An 18,166-nucleotide genomic window follows, 5' to 3' on the forward strand; every position below is an offset into this window, starting at 1 on the left:
AGCACCTGCTTGACAAAACATTTGTATTTCATTTATATTTAATTAATTGTATTGCTTATACCATTTTCACCAACCAGACTCAGAACACCGAGTCCTTTCCTGGTCCAAAAACAAACTAAAACAGAAACAGCAAAAAAATGTTAAAAAATACTGTAGTTTTAAATGCTCGCAGAGCTGAGGATCTGCTGATGATGGTTCAAACTCCAACACAAATTTCACTTTAAAGGTATTTTCATTAATTTGGTTAAACTCCAAATGCACCACTTCTGGGGCGTTCGACTTTGGAAGTTCCGCTGTACTTCATTAGCCATTGCATCAAACACTTATTTTTGAGGGCCAGCTCCAACTGTGTATGCGTGCTTCTGTTTACTGGAAGAATGGAAACTAACATCTGCATCCTCACTGATGAGCTGCTGATTTTTAACAGGAGGAAGCACAGTGTGAATGGTCATTAGAATGGTGAGAAGAGAAACTACCACTACAAACTGTAACTGAGATTCGTACAACAACCGTGGGAGGGCAATTCCTTGCACAAAACTACAACCACACACCAGAAAAACTGTCTTTTTCATTATTGGATGGATGTAATAGAATTTGTGTAGGGTGGGATTTGTTTTTTTTAAGGAAACTTATCACATTTAAAGTAAAACGGTGTCGCTGAATAGAACGTGTATTAATGTTTTGCTGTGGTTATGCAAGCAAAGACGGAGATGAGAGACAAATGAAAGGCAAAAAACCCTGAGGAATCTCATTTATATTCCGGACGGGAATAAAAGGAGTGACAATGCAGGCGTTCTTTGGTTGGATACTTTCCAGGCTTTAGGAGTCTTTGTCAAACAAGACAGCACTTATTGATGCTTTTCCATAACTTGCTAATGGCCAGCACGGGCGTATGAGAGAGGGAGGGTGGCAAATACTGTATGTCTGGATGGGTGAACACCTTTGGATGACACACACGAGGCAAACTTTAAAATGAAAAGTCCAACAGCAAATGGATAGCCTCAAACTTCCATCCATCGTCTATGTCGTTCATCTTCATTAAGGTCATGGGGCGTGCTGGCGCCTAACTCAGCTGACTTCGGGCGAGAGGCAGGTTTCACCCTGGACTGATCGCAAGCCAATCGCAGGGAAGACAGGGTCCAAAATATGCGCTATCGCATCGCCAAATACCATAAAATGAGGTCTTTAGCAATGTATTCCTCAATTTCCATCACTACAATATGTGATGCATGTTTTGAACAATTTATTTCTAGTAACTTGACGAAGAAAGCATGGATTTATCACAGAAATGAAACTGCGTATCAAACAGCTACGCAATCGCTGATTGGTCAAAAGTCAGTTGGAGGGAGCTCATGGCAGCTAGCAGACGATAAAATGCAATGCCAAGCTTATGAACGGTTGAAAACTGGGTGGAAAGCCCCACGTGCTTTCGTTTTACGTTCAAAGTGGGAGCCTCAAATTCAGGGTGGAAAAGAAAAAAAAACTAGACAGTGATTTAGTACTTAGCGGAACTTTTATTCAAATTACTGCCCAAAACAGCATGTCAAAAAACACAAATCTCAGCAATTGCTATATGAAAATAATTTTGTAGAACAATAATTGCTATTCAAGAAAATTAGAGTATTTCGGACCCTGGCACATATAGACAAAGATAGTCAAACAACCATTAACACTCATATTGACCACTACTCAAACTTAATAAATTTATTAAAACCGTTTTTGCCTTTGGGAAGGATAGGAAAATGAAAAAAATTCCATGAATAAAGTTAATAAAGTCCCATTATAACAATGTGGTCTAAGTATCCGTTATACAACAATGATTTTCAAAATGATTCCCCTTCACACAGATCTGGAAAAACAGCTAATAATGGTATAATATGCATGCCAGTAATTGGGGATTCCACTTTGTAAAAAGAAACAGCGTGTACGCCTGCACACAGACTTTTTTTTGTTGTCCTTTGAATATCCTACTTTAGTTTTGTGTGAATGCACAGACGCTGCTACAGCATGATGACGTATGGATGAATTTTCAATAAAACCTTGAAAATTACAAAGGGAAGCAAATAAACAAATGAAAATGTGCTAGTAGCAGTAGCCATCTGGCGAACCTTTCCCCACAGGACACACACACTGTTATGAAAAGATTAGAAAAAAATGCTTTTTGTTCACACATTAGCGTGGCAAGTCTGTTTCGAACATGAATTGTGTACCTATAGCAAGCATACGTTTTTTTTTTTCCCAATTGCAGGAGTCCTTCTCTCATCTATAGAAATCTTTACTGTGTTGAAAGAGAGGATAGTAAGTTTTCAGGATTTAGCATGTACAGTATATTATTCTGTAAACAAGGATACGATTGGAGTTGTTCCTATATGCAGTACATGGGCATAACACTAACACAACATATACAGTACATTAGGACCATAGGATTGCTAAACTGTAAAGTTAATCAGTCAATACAGCTTATCAAAGATAAACTGTACAGTGACACCTTGATTTACAAGTGCACCACAACATCCGCCCATCATCCTGCATCACACTCACAATTTGAGATACCAGTAAACTGAGTTACAAACTATTTATCGATCGAATTAAATTTGTAAGTCAAGGTCAAAGTCACAATCATTAAGGTGTAAAAAGAAGTGAACCCCTGTTGGAGGTTTACTGCTATGAATGAACATTTATTCATTTACTGCTATGTATTGCAAAAAAAGCCACAAAAAGTCATTTGCCCCTAAAACTCGACTTAACTTGCGCAAATGGAACATTATTGTTGAGAAGAGCTGTGTGGGCAGTAGAATAAGTCGTATACTACAGTAATCTATTGTTTTTCTTGTGAATTTATCTGTTATGGAGGATTTTAGAGGGGTACGGTGGGCGACTGGTTAGCGTGTCTGCCTCACAGTTCTGAGGACAGGGGTTCAATCCCCGGCCCCGCCTGTGTGGAGTTTGCATGTTCTCCCCGTGCCTGCGTGGGTTTTCTCCGAGCACTCCGGTTTCCTCCCACATCCCAAAAAACATGCATGGTAGGTTAATTTACAACTCGAAATTGCCCGTAGGTGTGACTGTGAGTGCGAATGGTTGTTTTGTTTGTATGTGCCCTGCGATTGGCTGGCAACCAGTTCAGGGTGTACCCCGCCTCCTGTCCAATGATAGCTGGGATAGGCTCCAGCACACCCACGACCCTAGTGAGGAGAAGCGGCTCAGAAAATGGATGGATGGATTTTAGAGATGTTTGAAGTGTTCATTCCATGTTTTATGGAAAATTCCACAAAGATGGCGGCCATTTGTCACATTACTAATAAGACATACGCTCATGTAAGAATACGTTTTTGTCTACAAACCGAAGGATCAGGAGGATAGAAAATAAAAACCTTTCATACGATGAATTTATGCCTGTACAAATGTTAAAAATGTGTCCTTGCTGCTGAACACGACCATGAACAGAGAATTAGACGCTATTATTTTTAAATCTTCACTGGCACAATGTCACGGCCAAGAGAGTGCTTATAAGAGGTTAATTGCTTAATACCTAAAACTAAAAAAAAATTAACACTCCACAAATATGTTTACATGAAGAAAATGTTAAAGAGATGAGTCGTTGCTTAGCAACCTCAGCGATAAGCAGTTCAGGTCACTGACCCTGCTGTGAAAAAACTAAAATCATGCTCAGTAGAGTGGAGACCTCAGTCAAGGCCGAGGATTAGATTCCATTTTCGTCGCTTATTGAAGTAGGCTACTAACGGTGTACAATTCCACGCTCCTGATGAACCACAAGAATACAGAAGGAAAAGAGTAGCTTGGAATAAAATATTCACAAGTATTACTGCTAATTGTGAAAACCTTACAAAAAAATAACATTCTAAAACATGGCCAGTGGTTTACTTTAAATATATCAATGTATTAACCCCAACAGGACAGACGTATGTTTTTTAACGGCTATAAAATTAATTAGTCTTTGGTTTTATGATCGTAAAACTGTGTTACTAATCCTTGATGAGAGGCAGCTTCATTTCGGTTTGCCTCGAACAGCATCTGTGGGTTCGTTTCCCTGAATTGTATAGTTAACATACATGGAGAATAGGTGAGAAAAACGCACTGCAGCTTAGAAATCTCTTTCTGGCACAACCCCCTGGAGTACACGCAGTAAATTAGACATAATAACAAACATGCACACTTAGGTATTGGATCAGCCTCTATCCCTGTTTCCATCCGTCTAAACAAGCGCGTTGTACAGTAATCACTGTAAATGGTGTGGCGGCAGAACACCGCAGAGAGAAAGTCTGTGGAAGGACAAAAAAGACGAGAAACAGAGTGGCTGTTGCAGCTGGAGCCAAAAAAGCTGTCCATTAAGTGATACACCGCCCCCAAACACAACAAAACACAATAGTCCAGTATCATCAAGTCCAGCATATTTCTGATGAAAATGACTGTGTGGAATTAAAAATGACATCCAGATTTGCATTTAAAATTCACATTTGACACCCACTCTTTTTTAACCACTCGGAAACTTCTCATTTTCTAACCTCCACTCCCTCCTTGTAAGCCCACACACAGCCAATCAAAATAAATTAAATATGATTTTTCTTCTCCTTTCCTATTATACTGTCTGACTTCATTCATGATGGACTTGCACTAAGCTGTGCATGTGGCTATGAGTGTGCGTGATTACGCAAAGCCTAAGCCAATTAGGCTGCTAGCCACAATGGCAAAGCCGAGGTAATGTTAGCGACCTAAGTTCTCACCAGGATTATTGTAATGACTTCACACACCGCATACAAGTATATAGACACTGGGACTCAGCAGTTCGGTCCAATAAGGGTCAGCGATTCAACTGTTAAAGTTATGAACGGTACCAAAATAACGTTTGCACAATTTTGGTTACGGTAGTGGTGTGGTGCCAAGAGTGAAACAAGACATAGCCAACTACAGCTTTTTTGTCAACAGCGAATTGTAGCTTCCGTGCAACAACAGGAACAGACTGGGAAGAATATGAAAACAGGTTGTAAAATACAATTGATCTGGATGCCAGTTTGTATTTCTTGTTTATGGAAAATATTATCACGTTACCATGTCGCCGTGTATTCAATGAATACCTGAATTCAGTGTTGTGCGGGTTTGATGTCACGTTATTTATGGACCTAACACAAATAGCACCAACTTTTAGGAGACACTAAAAGTTGCTTTTCCACTGAATAATACTGGTTTAGCTCTATTTTCTGGCCTGGTTTTCCACTTCAAATTACTTCTGCAAAAATCACACCACATTGAAAGCATCAGTCGGACAGCGACACACTAACAAACGGTGGAGGACAACGAGGGTCTCCTGTATTTACTTCCACATGTGGCTGATGGCCACGATAAGGAGACAAACACTATCATTCCAGAGAAGACTAAGGCGCTGCAAGTGGAGGCTATGGAGTATAATACTCTGCAGCGTCCAGAGTAAAAGCAGAGCAAGATAGTGTTAAGCATGCGTGTTAATTTTTGTCATTTCTAGTAGTCTATCTTCATATTTTAGAATGAATCAATGAATGATCGATTATTGAGCTACCTGTGGTGGTTTAGTGGCATCTGCTTGGCACACTTACAATCCCAGCCCACCAGGTATTTGACATAGTACCTGGCATTAGTACTGCGCAATATGGACAACATTTTATATGACGTCATTGATCGGCTCCGCAAAAGACATTTACTCCGCGTTGCCATTGTGTACAGTATATTTGAATCCAAAAGCTGATTTATTTTTTTAGCCTTGTAATGTGTCTTTTGACGTAGTACTGTAAATATCTAACAGCCAATAAAGTTATTTATTAAAAAAAAAAGAAAAAAACATGTCGCCAGTGTGGGACAGACAACATGTAATGGCTGGATCACACAACAAGACAAGTTTGGTCTTTCACGATTGTCAGACTACTGCAATAAAATCTTGTATTCCGATACCACCGCATCCCGTCTTTTACTATCACTGGGCTTTATCTTGTCAACTCAAACGCGACCGGATACACTCGTTATCACGGCCACGACAACAGCAATCGATCGCGTCGTGTGTATTATTATGTGCTGGTGGTCACCGGTGCTCGGGAGAGGACTTTTTAATCAAGGCTTGCTTGAGGTATGTTCACGTACTTTTAATACGATAAGGCTCGCAAGCAGGCAACAAAACGTAATGTTGCTACACTACATTAGTGTAGCAACACAGATAACCCAATACCCCACACATAAAAAACAACAACAATATAAACGATAGAGGGTTATATCATACGATAGACGGTTTTATACCACACTATGATATATAGTGTCACATCGCACAGCTCTACCTGGCATGCTTGCCATTGGAAAAAACGTCAATAGCGACGGGTTTTTGAGTGACTACCATTTTACCTAACAGTTTGTATCGACTCCTCCCCCACATAGCTAGTTCGGTGGTGCCATTCTTCAAAATAAAATATTAGCAATTAATTGAGCTGAAAGTCAGTTGCACTTCAACATATGATTTCTTCTGTGTATCATGTTAGGAGAGTGATAACTTGGTCATTTGTGAAGGCCATCAAGTTTGAGTGTCTGCATTGTATTTAACAGCTAGCAAATAATTATGAAGAATAAATTACTCCTACACGCAAACATTAAGTCACCCTTGCAGATCTACTCCACATCTGACTGCAAAGTGAATCGCGCCTACACAAAGATGTGCTTGCACAAGCTATATGACTATAACGCCAACACAGAGAGAATTAGTTGGGAAAATGCTGCTTACTGAGAGAATATGTGAGCATCTGAATGTGAACCATGATTTACCTGTGCTGTACATGCAGTTTCATTATCTCATTGAAAGAAAACAGTGATTGGATGTTTTGCCATATTAGAATGCCTTTGTTGAATAAATAAATAAATAAATGAACAGCTCTACAATAATAAGGAATTAAAGTGTGCACAATGATTTGATATCTTCGACTTTTTTAATTTCCGTTTGACTCGGCACAAGAAGTCTATATTGGTAAAAATACAAGTGGTCCTTCAAAATGGAAAATTATGTACAAAAGATATTGTTAGAGCATTTTGCATCTCCCCCGGATGCCTTGGTTCAGTAAAAGAGAGATTAAAATGTTCTGTTTACATTTTAGGAAGATTTATTGCTGGTTTTGTCAGTCAATAAATACATTTTATCTTTAATGGCCTATTAATTTCTGACGTTTCAAAGAATTGTTCCTTCATGTATATCTTATCGGCTAATTCAATCGTCTGCTTGTGGACAACTAAAAGACAGATGGTTTTTGGTCAGTGTGAACTTAAGAGTTATGGAAATGACCAACACCAGCTATTATTTGGACTTCAAAGTCAAAGAACGAGGGGAATGGATAACACAAAAATATTGTACAAACAAGTATAAAAAAATAGACTAACTGTAAAAAAATAATCATAATAATCTGCAATATAGTGAGACAGCGAAGCACGAACAGTGATAAAGCGTGGGATTGCTGCATCTGCATTCCGTGACGATAAATTGTAGGGACTCCTTGTTCCAGGGCTGTGACTCATTGTTTCCAGACATGTGCATCCCGGGATTTGCATAGTTTCAAGTGTAAAATGATCTATGCACTTACTTATTTTTTATCATTCTTGTTTAATTCCTTGCAAATATACTGAAGGAAAATCCATCTTCCCTTTTTCTATAGCGCTTATCCCCAATAGGGTCGTGGGTGGGCTGGACACAACTGACTTTGGGCGAGCGGCAGGTTACACACTGGACTGGCCGCCGGGCAATCACAGGGCACATCGACAAACAACAATTCACACCTATGGACAAACCTAGCGCGCATGTTTGGGAATGTGGGAGGAAGCCGGAGTACCAGAGGAATACTTACACATGCATGGGGAGAAATCCAGAGCTGAGATTTGAACCCCAAACTGCGAGGCAGTTCAGAAGATTACCGTGCCCATTGAAAACATTCATTCATCTTCTGTTCCACTTATCCTCACTAGGGTCGCGGGTGTGCTGGAGCCTATTCCATCTAGCTTCGGGCGAGGTGGGGTACACCCAGAACTGGTCGCCAGCCAATTGCAGGGAACATAGAAACAAACAACTATTCGCGCTCACATTCACACCAACTTAGGGTCTTCAATTAACCTACCCTGCATGTTTTTGGGATGTGGGAGGAAACCGGAGTATACGGAGAAAAACCCACGCAGGCACGGGGACAACATACAAACTCCACACTGGCGAGGCTGGATTTGAACCCGAGTCCGCAGAACTGTGAGGCAGATGTGCTCACCAGTCATCTACCGTGCCTCCCCCATTGAAAAAATAAAAAAATAAATAAAATTAAAAAAATTAATAAACTGCAAGGAACATACAAACTAAAATTTGGCAACTGTTAAATCTACACTCATTGGCCACACCATTACTGTAGTTATTTTGGAACATTTTATAAGATCCAATACATAAGCCGGATAAAAAAATGCTGCATTAAAAAAATTAATACTGCTCACTTTCGATTGACCCTGTCACAAAAGTGTTCATTTATGTTGATTATAATAGTTTTAGTTTGGAGTGCATAATGAGGTGTTTCTAGATGTTGATGGCCACAATGCACCCCACAGCTTCCCAATATCCTCATACATTTCAACACTTGAGTGGATAAAAGCACAATTAAGGGTCTAGTTGCTCTGTCTAAAAGGTAAACATCAGTTTATAATCCTTCAACTATTCAACCCTTGGATAAAATTCAAGAAGGAAATATCATTTTCAGTACGTGTTGAGAATTGACATTTTTAACCCATACAAAACTTGACTTCAAGTGCATGAACAAGAGGTGTCTTTTAATAATAGCTTTATCTCACTCTTCCATCAGTCTTTGTCAGAGATGTGACCACAGCATCCTGGCTGCAGACTCTTGGCCCCACAAGGAGAGGAGAAATGATGGAATGTCAGTGACGTAGATAAATGATTGTCGGGCGGAAAGAAGCCAAGTAGACAACGGAAACATGACGCAGAGGAGCTTATTTAGAGCACATGGAGTCATTTATGTGTGTCCTGACTTTGTGTGGCGACATGTTGGCCCTGCGAGAGCAATGGCTCTCGGTGCGGCGGAAGCCGATGCAGCATAACAATACGTTCGCACACCCTCCTTTCACATTCAGAGATATAGTCATGTAAATGCAGATGAAGTGTGTGGAAGGGGAAAACTTGTAGTTGGGTTTGAAATATATCTTTTGTGACACCAGTCCAGAAACTTCTCTCTTTTCTAATTTCCTCAAAACAAAAGTAATTGAAACAAAATAAACAGAAACATATACTATAGCTACATGCACACAATCACACAAGAGAAAGTTGCTTTAGGGAAACAATAAAAGATTCTTCAGCCAGATCTCATCTGTCACTGTTTATTGCACCATTGTAGTTTGCCCAACAAACACACATGCACACACACACAGACACACAACCCTGAAGCTACACACAATCATGCAACTGACAGAACCTGGTGCACACACACAAGAAAATATAAACCAGTGTGCAGCACATAGTAACAAAGCCTCAACATGCATGCACAAACAATGCGTCACACATGTATATATACATACTACGAACATCCAACACAAAAAAACAAATCCCTCTCTCCCTCATTACTCCCCTGGGATTACAAAGAGCAGTAATGAGGCAGTAGCATTACTCCATTCCCATGTGTCAAGAGTGTGTTTGTGCCGCACTGTTGCGGTGTGTTGTAGAAGCGGCGCCCATTAGCATAAAGAATGATTTTATGGCACAAAACGCTGCCAGTCATACATTACTCACTGTAACGACCTACATGGTTAAACATAGTGAACAGTTCAAGTATACAATGTTAAACTCCTCATTTGTTACCAGACGATATTGTTTTTCGTGTGTGTGTGTGTGTGTCCTGTGGACAAGTGGTGAGTGGGGTTGATTTACTTATTATTAATTATATATTTTTTAATTCATGTAAAGTGCTTTGAGTTGCATTCTTTTCTGTATGAAAAACACAAAAAAGTTTGTTGATTGATTGATTGAAGAGGTAGGTGTGTGTGTGTTTAGGTGTGTGTGTTGCGATAACTAATGAGGAGGGAATGACAATGGATATTGTAGGAATGCCCTGGAAAGCTGGAATATAAAAGCGATAATCAAGAATCTGCAAAAACCCAGAGACTTCTGCACTTCTTCTCACCAACAGAACAAACCCGGTGCATGCAATCACAGTGCCCCCTAATGGTGGCCAAACACCATTTACAACTTCCTCTTCGCACATTATTGTTCACAGCTAGACTATAAACACAGTATTTGAAATAGCTCATGTAAATATGCCTGAGGTAATTGTTTTAGCCAGTTACTATGGAAACCACCCACAGGAAGTCAATTCATCCCATTGTTGGCAAGCATGGCCTCCAAATTACGTGTGTGATGATTCTACCGCGGAGAGTTGTGTTGCATGCAAGCCACTGCAGTTAACTATTTGGAAAGCACGAGACACATCTTTCAGCGGTGGATCCACAATTTGCACTGCTGAAAAATACAGGCTACATCAATATATAATGGGAGACATATACTGGTGGTGCACACAGCAGGGAGTTAGACACACCAATAGATTCAGTCCGGTAGCTTTTCAGAACAAAAGATATGCAGATCGGCAGTCGTAAAGAACCATCACTGCGCCAACCTGTCAAAGAGCCCAACAGGAAAGTAATGAGTCGTGTCAGAGAGTGTAGAAGAACAATGTCAGGAAACCTACAAAGAGAAGGGCACTATGACCCAAGTCAAGACTTGAATATTTGCCACTTCTACAATCAATGAGCCATTGGCTTTGATATACAATGTTAGCAGCTAAAAGGAGGTTGGGTTTTATCATATGAAGTACTGTGTATTAGATCCAAGGAAAGAGAAAAATGAGCATATAAGAAGCATAGCCTGATCTGATGTGTTCAACAAATTAAGTGGAATCTCCAAAGTCAAACACAAGCCCGTATTGGTGTAAGTTGTGATGTCCGTGTTGTTGTTTTCCAAAACTTTACTACTTGTCGATGCCTCACTGACAGTAAAGGAGAGGGAGCGATTGAGAGAGAGAGAGAGAGAGATGAGAGATTGAAGCTAAGCACAGCTGACTTCTCAAGGCCAATTATTAACAAGTTCATGTTTTTTAGTTCACTAAAATAAAAAATAAAAATCATCAGAAGCATAAGATGTTCACCTTGTTTTAACTGAAGGAGGCGCCACACATTCCATCTCTGCAAGTATATTATTTTCATGGATTAATAATCAGCACCTCCACATCTGAGACCATGGTCCTCAGTCGGAAAATGGTGGCGTGCCCTCTCCGGGTCGGGGATGAGATCCTGCCCCAAGTGGAGGAGTTCAAGTATCTTGGGGTCTTGTTCACGAGTGAGGGAAGAATGGAACGGGAGATCAACAAGCGGATCGGTGCAGCGTCTGCAGTGATGCAGACTTTGTATCGGTCCGTTGTGGTAAAGAAGCAGCTAAGCCGAAAGGCGAAGCTCTCGATTTACCGGTCGATCTACGTTTCTACCCTCACCTATGGTCTCGAACTGTGGGTCGTGACCGAAAGAACAAGATCCCGGATACAAGCCGAAATGAGTTTCCTCCGCAGGATATCCGAGCTCTCCCTTAGTGATAGGGTGAGAAGCTCGGTCATCCGAGAGGATCTCAGAGTAGAGCCGCTGCTCCTCCACATCGAGAGGAGCCAGATGAGGTGGCTGGGGCATCTGATTCGGATGCCTACCGGGCGCCTCCCCGGTGATGTGTTCCGGGCACGTCCCATCGGGAGGAGACCCCGGGGACGACCTAAGACCTGCTGGAAAGACTACGTCTCTCGGCATGGCCTGGGAACGCCTCGGGATCCCTCGGAAGAGCTGGAGGAAGTAGCTGGGGAGAGGGAAGTCTGGGCATCCCTGCTAAAGCCACTGCTGATTAATAATTACAATTTATTGCAACTGAAATGAGAACACGACACATTGGGCCTCAGACATTAATGCTGAGATGAAATGCCAAAGAAAGAGATTAAAACAGAGAATATCCAAACAAACATCACAGAATACCCGATATAGCAATCCCCAGATATCAATGTAAATATGCCCCCAGAGACTGAGCAGTACATGGATTAGTGCATTTGAAGGGATGTCTAGTAAGTGTTAAATAAGCAACCTCATTCTATCAGTGACACAGATTTTCTTGTCTTTTTTTTTTGTCCATTTTGTCTGTCCAAGAACCAAAGTGTTTGGATTTAGACAAAGTTAGGTAAGAGCTAGACTCTACAAATTTGTGGGGTTGTATTCTATTCTCTGATAATCCATTGGACCAACAGAAATTGCTATAATTTGCTATCAGAACTTTTAGTGTGTAGCATGTTTTTGTTGGAGAATAGCATTCAACATGAAAAAAGATGACAATACTTGTGAGGTGCAATAAAAACATGGCACCATTCACTGTTCCTGATAAGAGGATTTAGACTGGCTGTCGAGAAACAAGAGGCGGAGTGACATTAAATGCCTTAAATGGTCTATGAATAGCCTTAAACACTTAGAGCACAATGCCTATGACTCCGCATACACACACTTTACACACTGTGAGTGTAACACGAGTGCTTTACGGAAGTTACAGCACCAGCAGAATCTTCACAGCTTCAGTAATAGGATTATATGGTGTGGAAGCTCTGAGAGATAAACACATGAATGGGGCTATGTGGGTTGGTGGGATTTGTACGACTGACCAGCAAAAACGTCAGCGTGTGTTGGTTCTCGACAGGAGGATACATACTTACGAGACATGAAACATGCCAACATAGATTTAATAGAAATATTGGGAATGCTGGCAGAACAAATTGAAAGTCCATAGTGCCTCTAAGCACGACACAATTAACCCGTCTACAAAACGTAGTAAGTAAATAAACTAAACGCATTTCAAAAGTAGCTCATCAAACAGTGATGTATTAATGAACTGAAGAATTACACTACGTTCAATAATGTATAGGGAGGTTAATCCTCAATGCCTGGAACGTCCTTTGTGATACTTCGCAATGCCACGCAACTTCTGTGGTTGCTGTTTTTGGACATTCAGTCTTAAGTTTTGCCCTCAGTAGTTTCAAAAGCATGCTTCCTTGGGTGGAGATCAGTTGACTGACTCAGCCAAATAGATTGATTGACAGTGATTAATTTTGCGCTTGTGTTTCGCTCCTAAATTTTCAAGTGTCCAAAACCCTCTTTTAAATACAATCTGTCGGGATATTTTGTGTGTAAAACCAGCACCACTGAGATGACAGGCTGGGCTGTAGTCCTCTTCCCCCACAAAAAAAAAAAAACAAAAAAAAAAACCCACGCAATCTGTTAGAGTGGCTAAACACAGTTTGAGAGCTCAATAAAAGATTGCAATTTTAGTAAATCAGATAAAACACGCCCACCAACAGCGTGCCCAATTTAGTGCTCGCTATTGGTAAACTTTGTAAATCAGGTCCTCTGTGTTTTGTACCTTGGATATGAAATATCTTCCTTCAAATTTTAATAAGTAAAAAAAAATAAAAAAATTTACATTTCATTTTCCATCAGAACCCTTTTAAAAATTGCCACCCTCACCAGGATATTATCCCTCATTTTCTCTTTTTTACATGTCCAGTTGTGACACACGGTTGGTTTCCTACTCTTTTAATCGCTCGCTGACTCCTTGTGATCTCCCCACACATTCTTCTTCCTCTCTCCCTTTAATCTAAAGAGTGTTGTTCACTCCTTACCTCCCTCTCCACCAAACACGCCACACTTCCCATCGCAATCTTTTAGCGCATTTAATCAGCAGCTTTTCCTGCCGTCACAATCCACAATAAAGCTCCCCTCCCCAAACACTAACTCTCCATATCTCACCAAAGATATTATGCCAAAGCACGTTTACCGTCAAGCTCCATGATGTTTAACCAATTATGGAAGAACATGGAAAAAAAAATCTTCAGAGAGATGGTTGCGACTACATGCTGAGACTGCTGTCAAACCAACAGGTCTGTGAGCTGTAGTGCTCAAGTTGAGCAAAGTTACTTGCCATATAATTAGACATCTGCAGGTATTAAAACTTAAAGATAAAATGTTATTATATACAGTGCTGTGAAAAGATATTGGCCCCCTTCTCAAATTCGTATATTTTCGCACAGTTTCCCCACTTTAATGTTTAAGATCAGCAAACAAATGTAAATATCAGACAACTATAACCCAGGTGAACTTAAAATGCTGTTTTAAATGGTGATTTCATTTCTTAAGGAAAAAAAAAAAACTAACTAAAAAAAAGTTACCTGGCTGTGTGTAAAAAGTAATGACCCCCTGAACCTAATAACTGGTTAGGCCATCCTCAGCAGCAACAACTGAAATCGAGCGTTTTCTATAACTGGCAATGAGTCTTTCACATCTCTGTGGAGATATTTTGGGCCACTCTTCCTCGCAGAATTGTTTGAATTTAGCATAAAATTGAGGGTTTTCGAGCATGAACCGCCTTTTGAAGGTCATGCCACTGCATTTCAAACAGATTAAAGTCTGGACTTTGACTCTGCCAGTCTAAAACCTTCCTTTTGTTTTTCAAGCCATTCAGAAGTGGACTTGCTGGTGTGTTTTGGATCGTTATCCTGCTGCAGAACCCAAGTCCACTTCAGCTTGAGGTCACAAACTGATGATTGAACATCCTCCTTCAGGATTTTCTGTTAAAGAGCAAAAGTCATGATTCCATCAATCACAGCTAGTTGTCCGGGTCCTGAAGGAGAAAAGCAGTTTAAGACCATCACACTGCCAGCACCATGTTTGACTGTTGGTATGTTCTTTTTCTGAAATGCTGTGCTACATTTACACAAGATTCAACGAGACACACACGTTCCAAAAAGCTCAACTTTCATCTCGTCAGTCCATATAATATTCACACAAAGGTCTTGGGAATCATTCAGATGTTTTTTTTTTTGCAAAGGTAAGACGAGCCTTTATGTTTTTTTTTTGGTCAGCAGTGGTTTTGGCCTTAGAACTCTGCCCTGTATGCCCTTTTATCCCAGTCTCTTCCTTATTGTTGTGCCATGACCACTGACCTTAACTGAGGCAAGGGAGGCCTACAGTTTTTTAGAAGTTGTCCTGAGTTCCTTTGTGGCCTCCTGGATGAGTCATTGCTGTTCTCTTAGGTAATATTTGTAGGCTGGCCACTCCTGGGAAGGTTCACCACTGTTCCATGTTTTCTCCATGTGAGGATAATGGCTCTCCCTATGGTTCGCTGGAATACTAAAGCTTTAGAAATAGTTTTTGTAACCCTTTCCAGACTGATAGATGTCACTTACTTTGTTTCTTGACTGTTCTGGAATTTCTCTGGATCGTGTCATTTTGTTGCAGCTTTTTTTAGATCTTTTGGCCGACTTGATTTTGTCGGGACAGATTCAGTTTAAGTGATTTTTTTGATTGAACAGGTCTGGAGGTAATCAGGCTTGGGTGTGATCAGTGAAAATTACCCCAAAATTGGGATTAGCCACAATTAATCTTTTTTCACACAGGGCCAGGTAACTGAATAGTTTTTTTCCCTTATTAACTGAAATCACCTTTTTAAAAAAAACAATTTTTAAGGTCACTTGGGTTATATTTGTCTGATATTTACATTTGTTTGACGATATTGAACATTAAAGTGGGGAAAGTATGCAAAAATCTAAGAATTTGAGAAGGGGTCTAATACTTTTTCAGGGCACCAATACCTTTTTTTAATGGCACTATATGTTTCCAGGTGTTGAACTGCCATATTATGTAGCTTGCGGCAGACTGTTGCCCGCTTCGCCACAATCATGTTAACGTCAGAACACTTTCATTTACCTGGCTGCTTTCAATTAGTACACAAAGCATACAACCATTGTGTTGGGGCAAGTAAAACACAGTCTTGTGTTGATTACAATGCCTGCAGTCATAGTCATGCACGTTAGCCGGTGACTGAGGTAGAGATGCAATACAAAGACGTCCTTGAAATGTGGTTTAAATTCTAGTGAGAAGAGACCCCAGGTAGTACTAGGATTACACAGACACATGGGGATCGAATCGTAGATGCAGCGACGATCTTGGACATATGCTAAGGTGCAAGCCAAGCACAGCAGTGGATGCTAAACGTGATAAACAGTTGGCTTGTTGCGGTCTGCGGGTCTTTGTGCACAGAGGCACATCTCTTTGGACTTGTTTAGTGCTTTTTATGAGTTGCTGTGTTTGCAAGATGCACAAAAGCAAACAACTCATTGTATTTGTGTGCCATTGGCCCACCTTTGCTATCAGGTCAAGAGGCTGTCTGCAGGACTCTGGCAGAGCCGATGTCATCTCCAGGGCGAGTTCAGGCACTTCCTCTTTTAAGTATAACTCCAGCATGGATGCCAGCTGAGATAGACCTTGTTTCTTCTGCTCAGACATGCAGATCAGGTCTGTGTACACACACAACACAGTTGTTTTGTGCTGTATCAAAAGAAACACATATGCACAAAATGGATGTCTTTTAAGGAAAACATACGTGATTCATGTTCGTCTAACGAGTAGAGCTCCTCACTTCTGCTATTTTCAGGATTTAACTAGAAGATACAAGAGTAAGATGTAAAACATTCATTTTGCAGCATCAAATTATTCCAATCTTCAGGACCCAGAAGGATTTCTTGTTATACCGATAGGCCATTTGAGTCTTCTTCTGTTGAAGTCCAAACATGACTGCAATAAAGCTAGTAACACAGGAGAAATGAACTACCAACAAAATAAAAATCATTACCTCTGAATGAGATTTATCCATCTCTTAGGGAAGTCCATTAAAACAAAACATAAACTATTAACAGAAAATAAACAATCTACCTGGTAAAAGCAAAGTGACAACCATCTCCAAAAATTACAGTCTGTCAAAATGCTAAGACTGGCTATAATTGCCACTTCAACCTAATTACAACACACCAAGAATTTTGAAAATCGGCTGAGCTTTTGTGGGGTTTTTGGGGAGGGGGGGGCAATGCCTTTTTGGGGAACCTTTTCATCTGATCTTGCCTATAGAAAAATCTGGTCAAAGAATGCCTTCAGATTAGAGTAAAACATTATAATGTCATTATTTCTCATCATAACTCCTCGCCCCTTCCGTTTCATCTGCTACTCGGGGAACCCCTTTTTCAATCGGCTGACAAATTGCAGTTAAATGTATCCACCGATAAGTTCGTACGGGCCGATATTTCGAGTCGACTTCTCAAAATTACTAAAATTATTATACTATAAATTACAAAAATTACTTACGGCGTCACTTGACCTGAAAACTAAATAAAACTTAAATAATGCAATTGAACATTATTTGTGAGAAGAGAAATTAGTAGAATAGTAGTAGTAGAATAGGCCATGTACTTTAGTTATGAATGGTTTTTCTTTTTCTTCTTGCGTTAATTTGTTATGAAGGATTTTAGAGGTTTTAGAAGTGCCCATTCATTTTTTTTATTATTCCAAAAAGTGGGCGGCCAATCGTCACGTTGCTTCTAGTAATCAATAAGTTTACCTTACACTACAGAAGAATTGTGGCATGTATTGGGGTGAAACAAGATTTTTACACTTGAACAGCAATGACCAGATCATATTTCTTAATTTTAATTGCTGTGTTTTGTAAACGTGCATATTGACTGAACGAGAAACCTAGCGAAAATCATGGCGAGTTGCAATCATGGGAACCAACCAGCGTCGATTTATCTACTCCCCAAACTTTAGTGACAAACAGTTTGAAAGACTAATCGTGATAATTTGAAAGACTAATCGTGAGGGGAAAATAAAAGATTCCAAAAGCATACCAAGGCAAAAATTAGTCTTGCAACCAGTCGGACGGAGTCAGTAGGAATTCTGGGAAGGATGATCCGCAGACATTTGCACTCCTTCTTATGGTCAGCCCATGCTTGTTTCTGTATGGTAGAATAATTTCAACAACAAAAAACATACTCATACAGTATACACTACAGTATTATACCTGGCATGTGATGTTGCAGTAGCGAGCCATCTTGCACTGGGAGCACCGCAGCAATGTCTCACGCCTGGACACAAGAAACAGACATCATACAGTAATTATAGTCAAGTAAGATTCTACTAAGATGAGTACAGCGCTCAAAATAAACAACAGTCTATAGTAAAGGTAATCAGTTATTATATGTCTAAAATCTGT

At 40.2% G+C, this 18,166-nt stretch overlaps 1 protein-coding gene across 3 annotated transcripts in view; it reads right to left on the bottom strand.

Moving 5' to 3' along the window:
• The window catches only part of smyd3 (SET and MYND domain containing 3), an 80,677-nt gene that overhangs the window by 51,269 nt on the left and 11,242 nt on the right, over positions 1 to 18,166 (bottom strand). For all 3 annotated transcript variants that reach the window (XM_061667547.1, XM_061667539.1, XM_061667531.1), the window contains exons 2-5: positions 17,975 to 18,038; positions 17,802 to 17,909; positions 16,508 to 16,565; positions 16,267 to 16,421 (exon numbers count right to left, since the gene is read on the bottom strand). In XM_061667547.1, coding sequence (XP_061523531.1) covers positions 16,267 to 16,421; positions 16,508 to 16,565; positions 17,802 to 17,909; positions 17,975 to 18,038 — 385 coding nt within the window. The remainder of the gene's footprint in view (positions 1 to 16,266; positions 16,422 to 16,507; positions 16,566 to 17,801; positions 17,910 to 17,974; positions 18,039 to 18,166) is intronic.

The sequence above is a fragment of the Phycodurus eques genome, chromosome 2 (assembly GCF_024500275.1).
Source record: "Phycodurus eques isolate BA_2022a chromosome 2, UOR_Pequ_1.1, whole genome shotgun sequence".
NCBI lineage: Eukaryota > Metazoa > Chordata > Actinopteri > Syngnathiformes > Syngnathidae > Phycodurus > Phycodurus eques.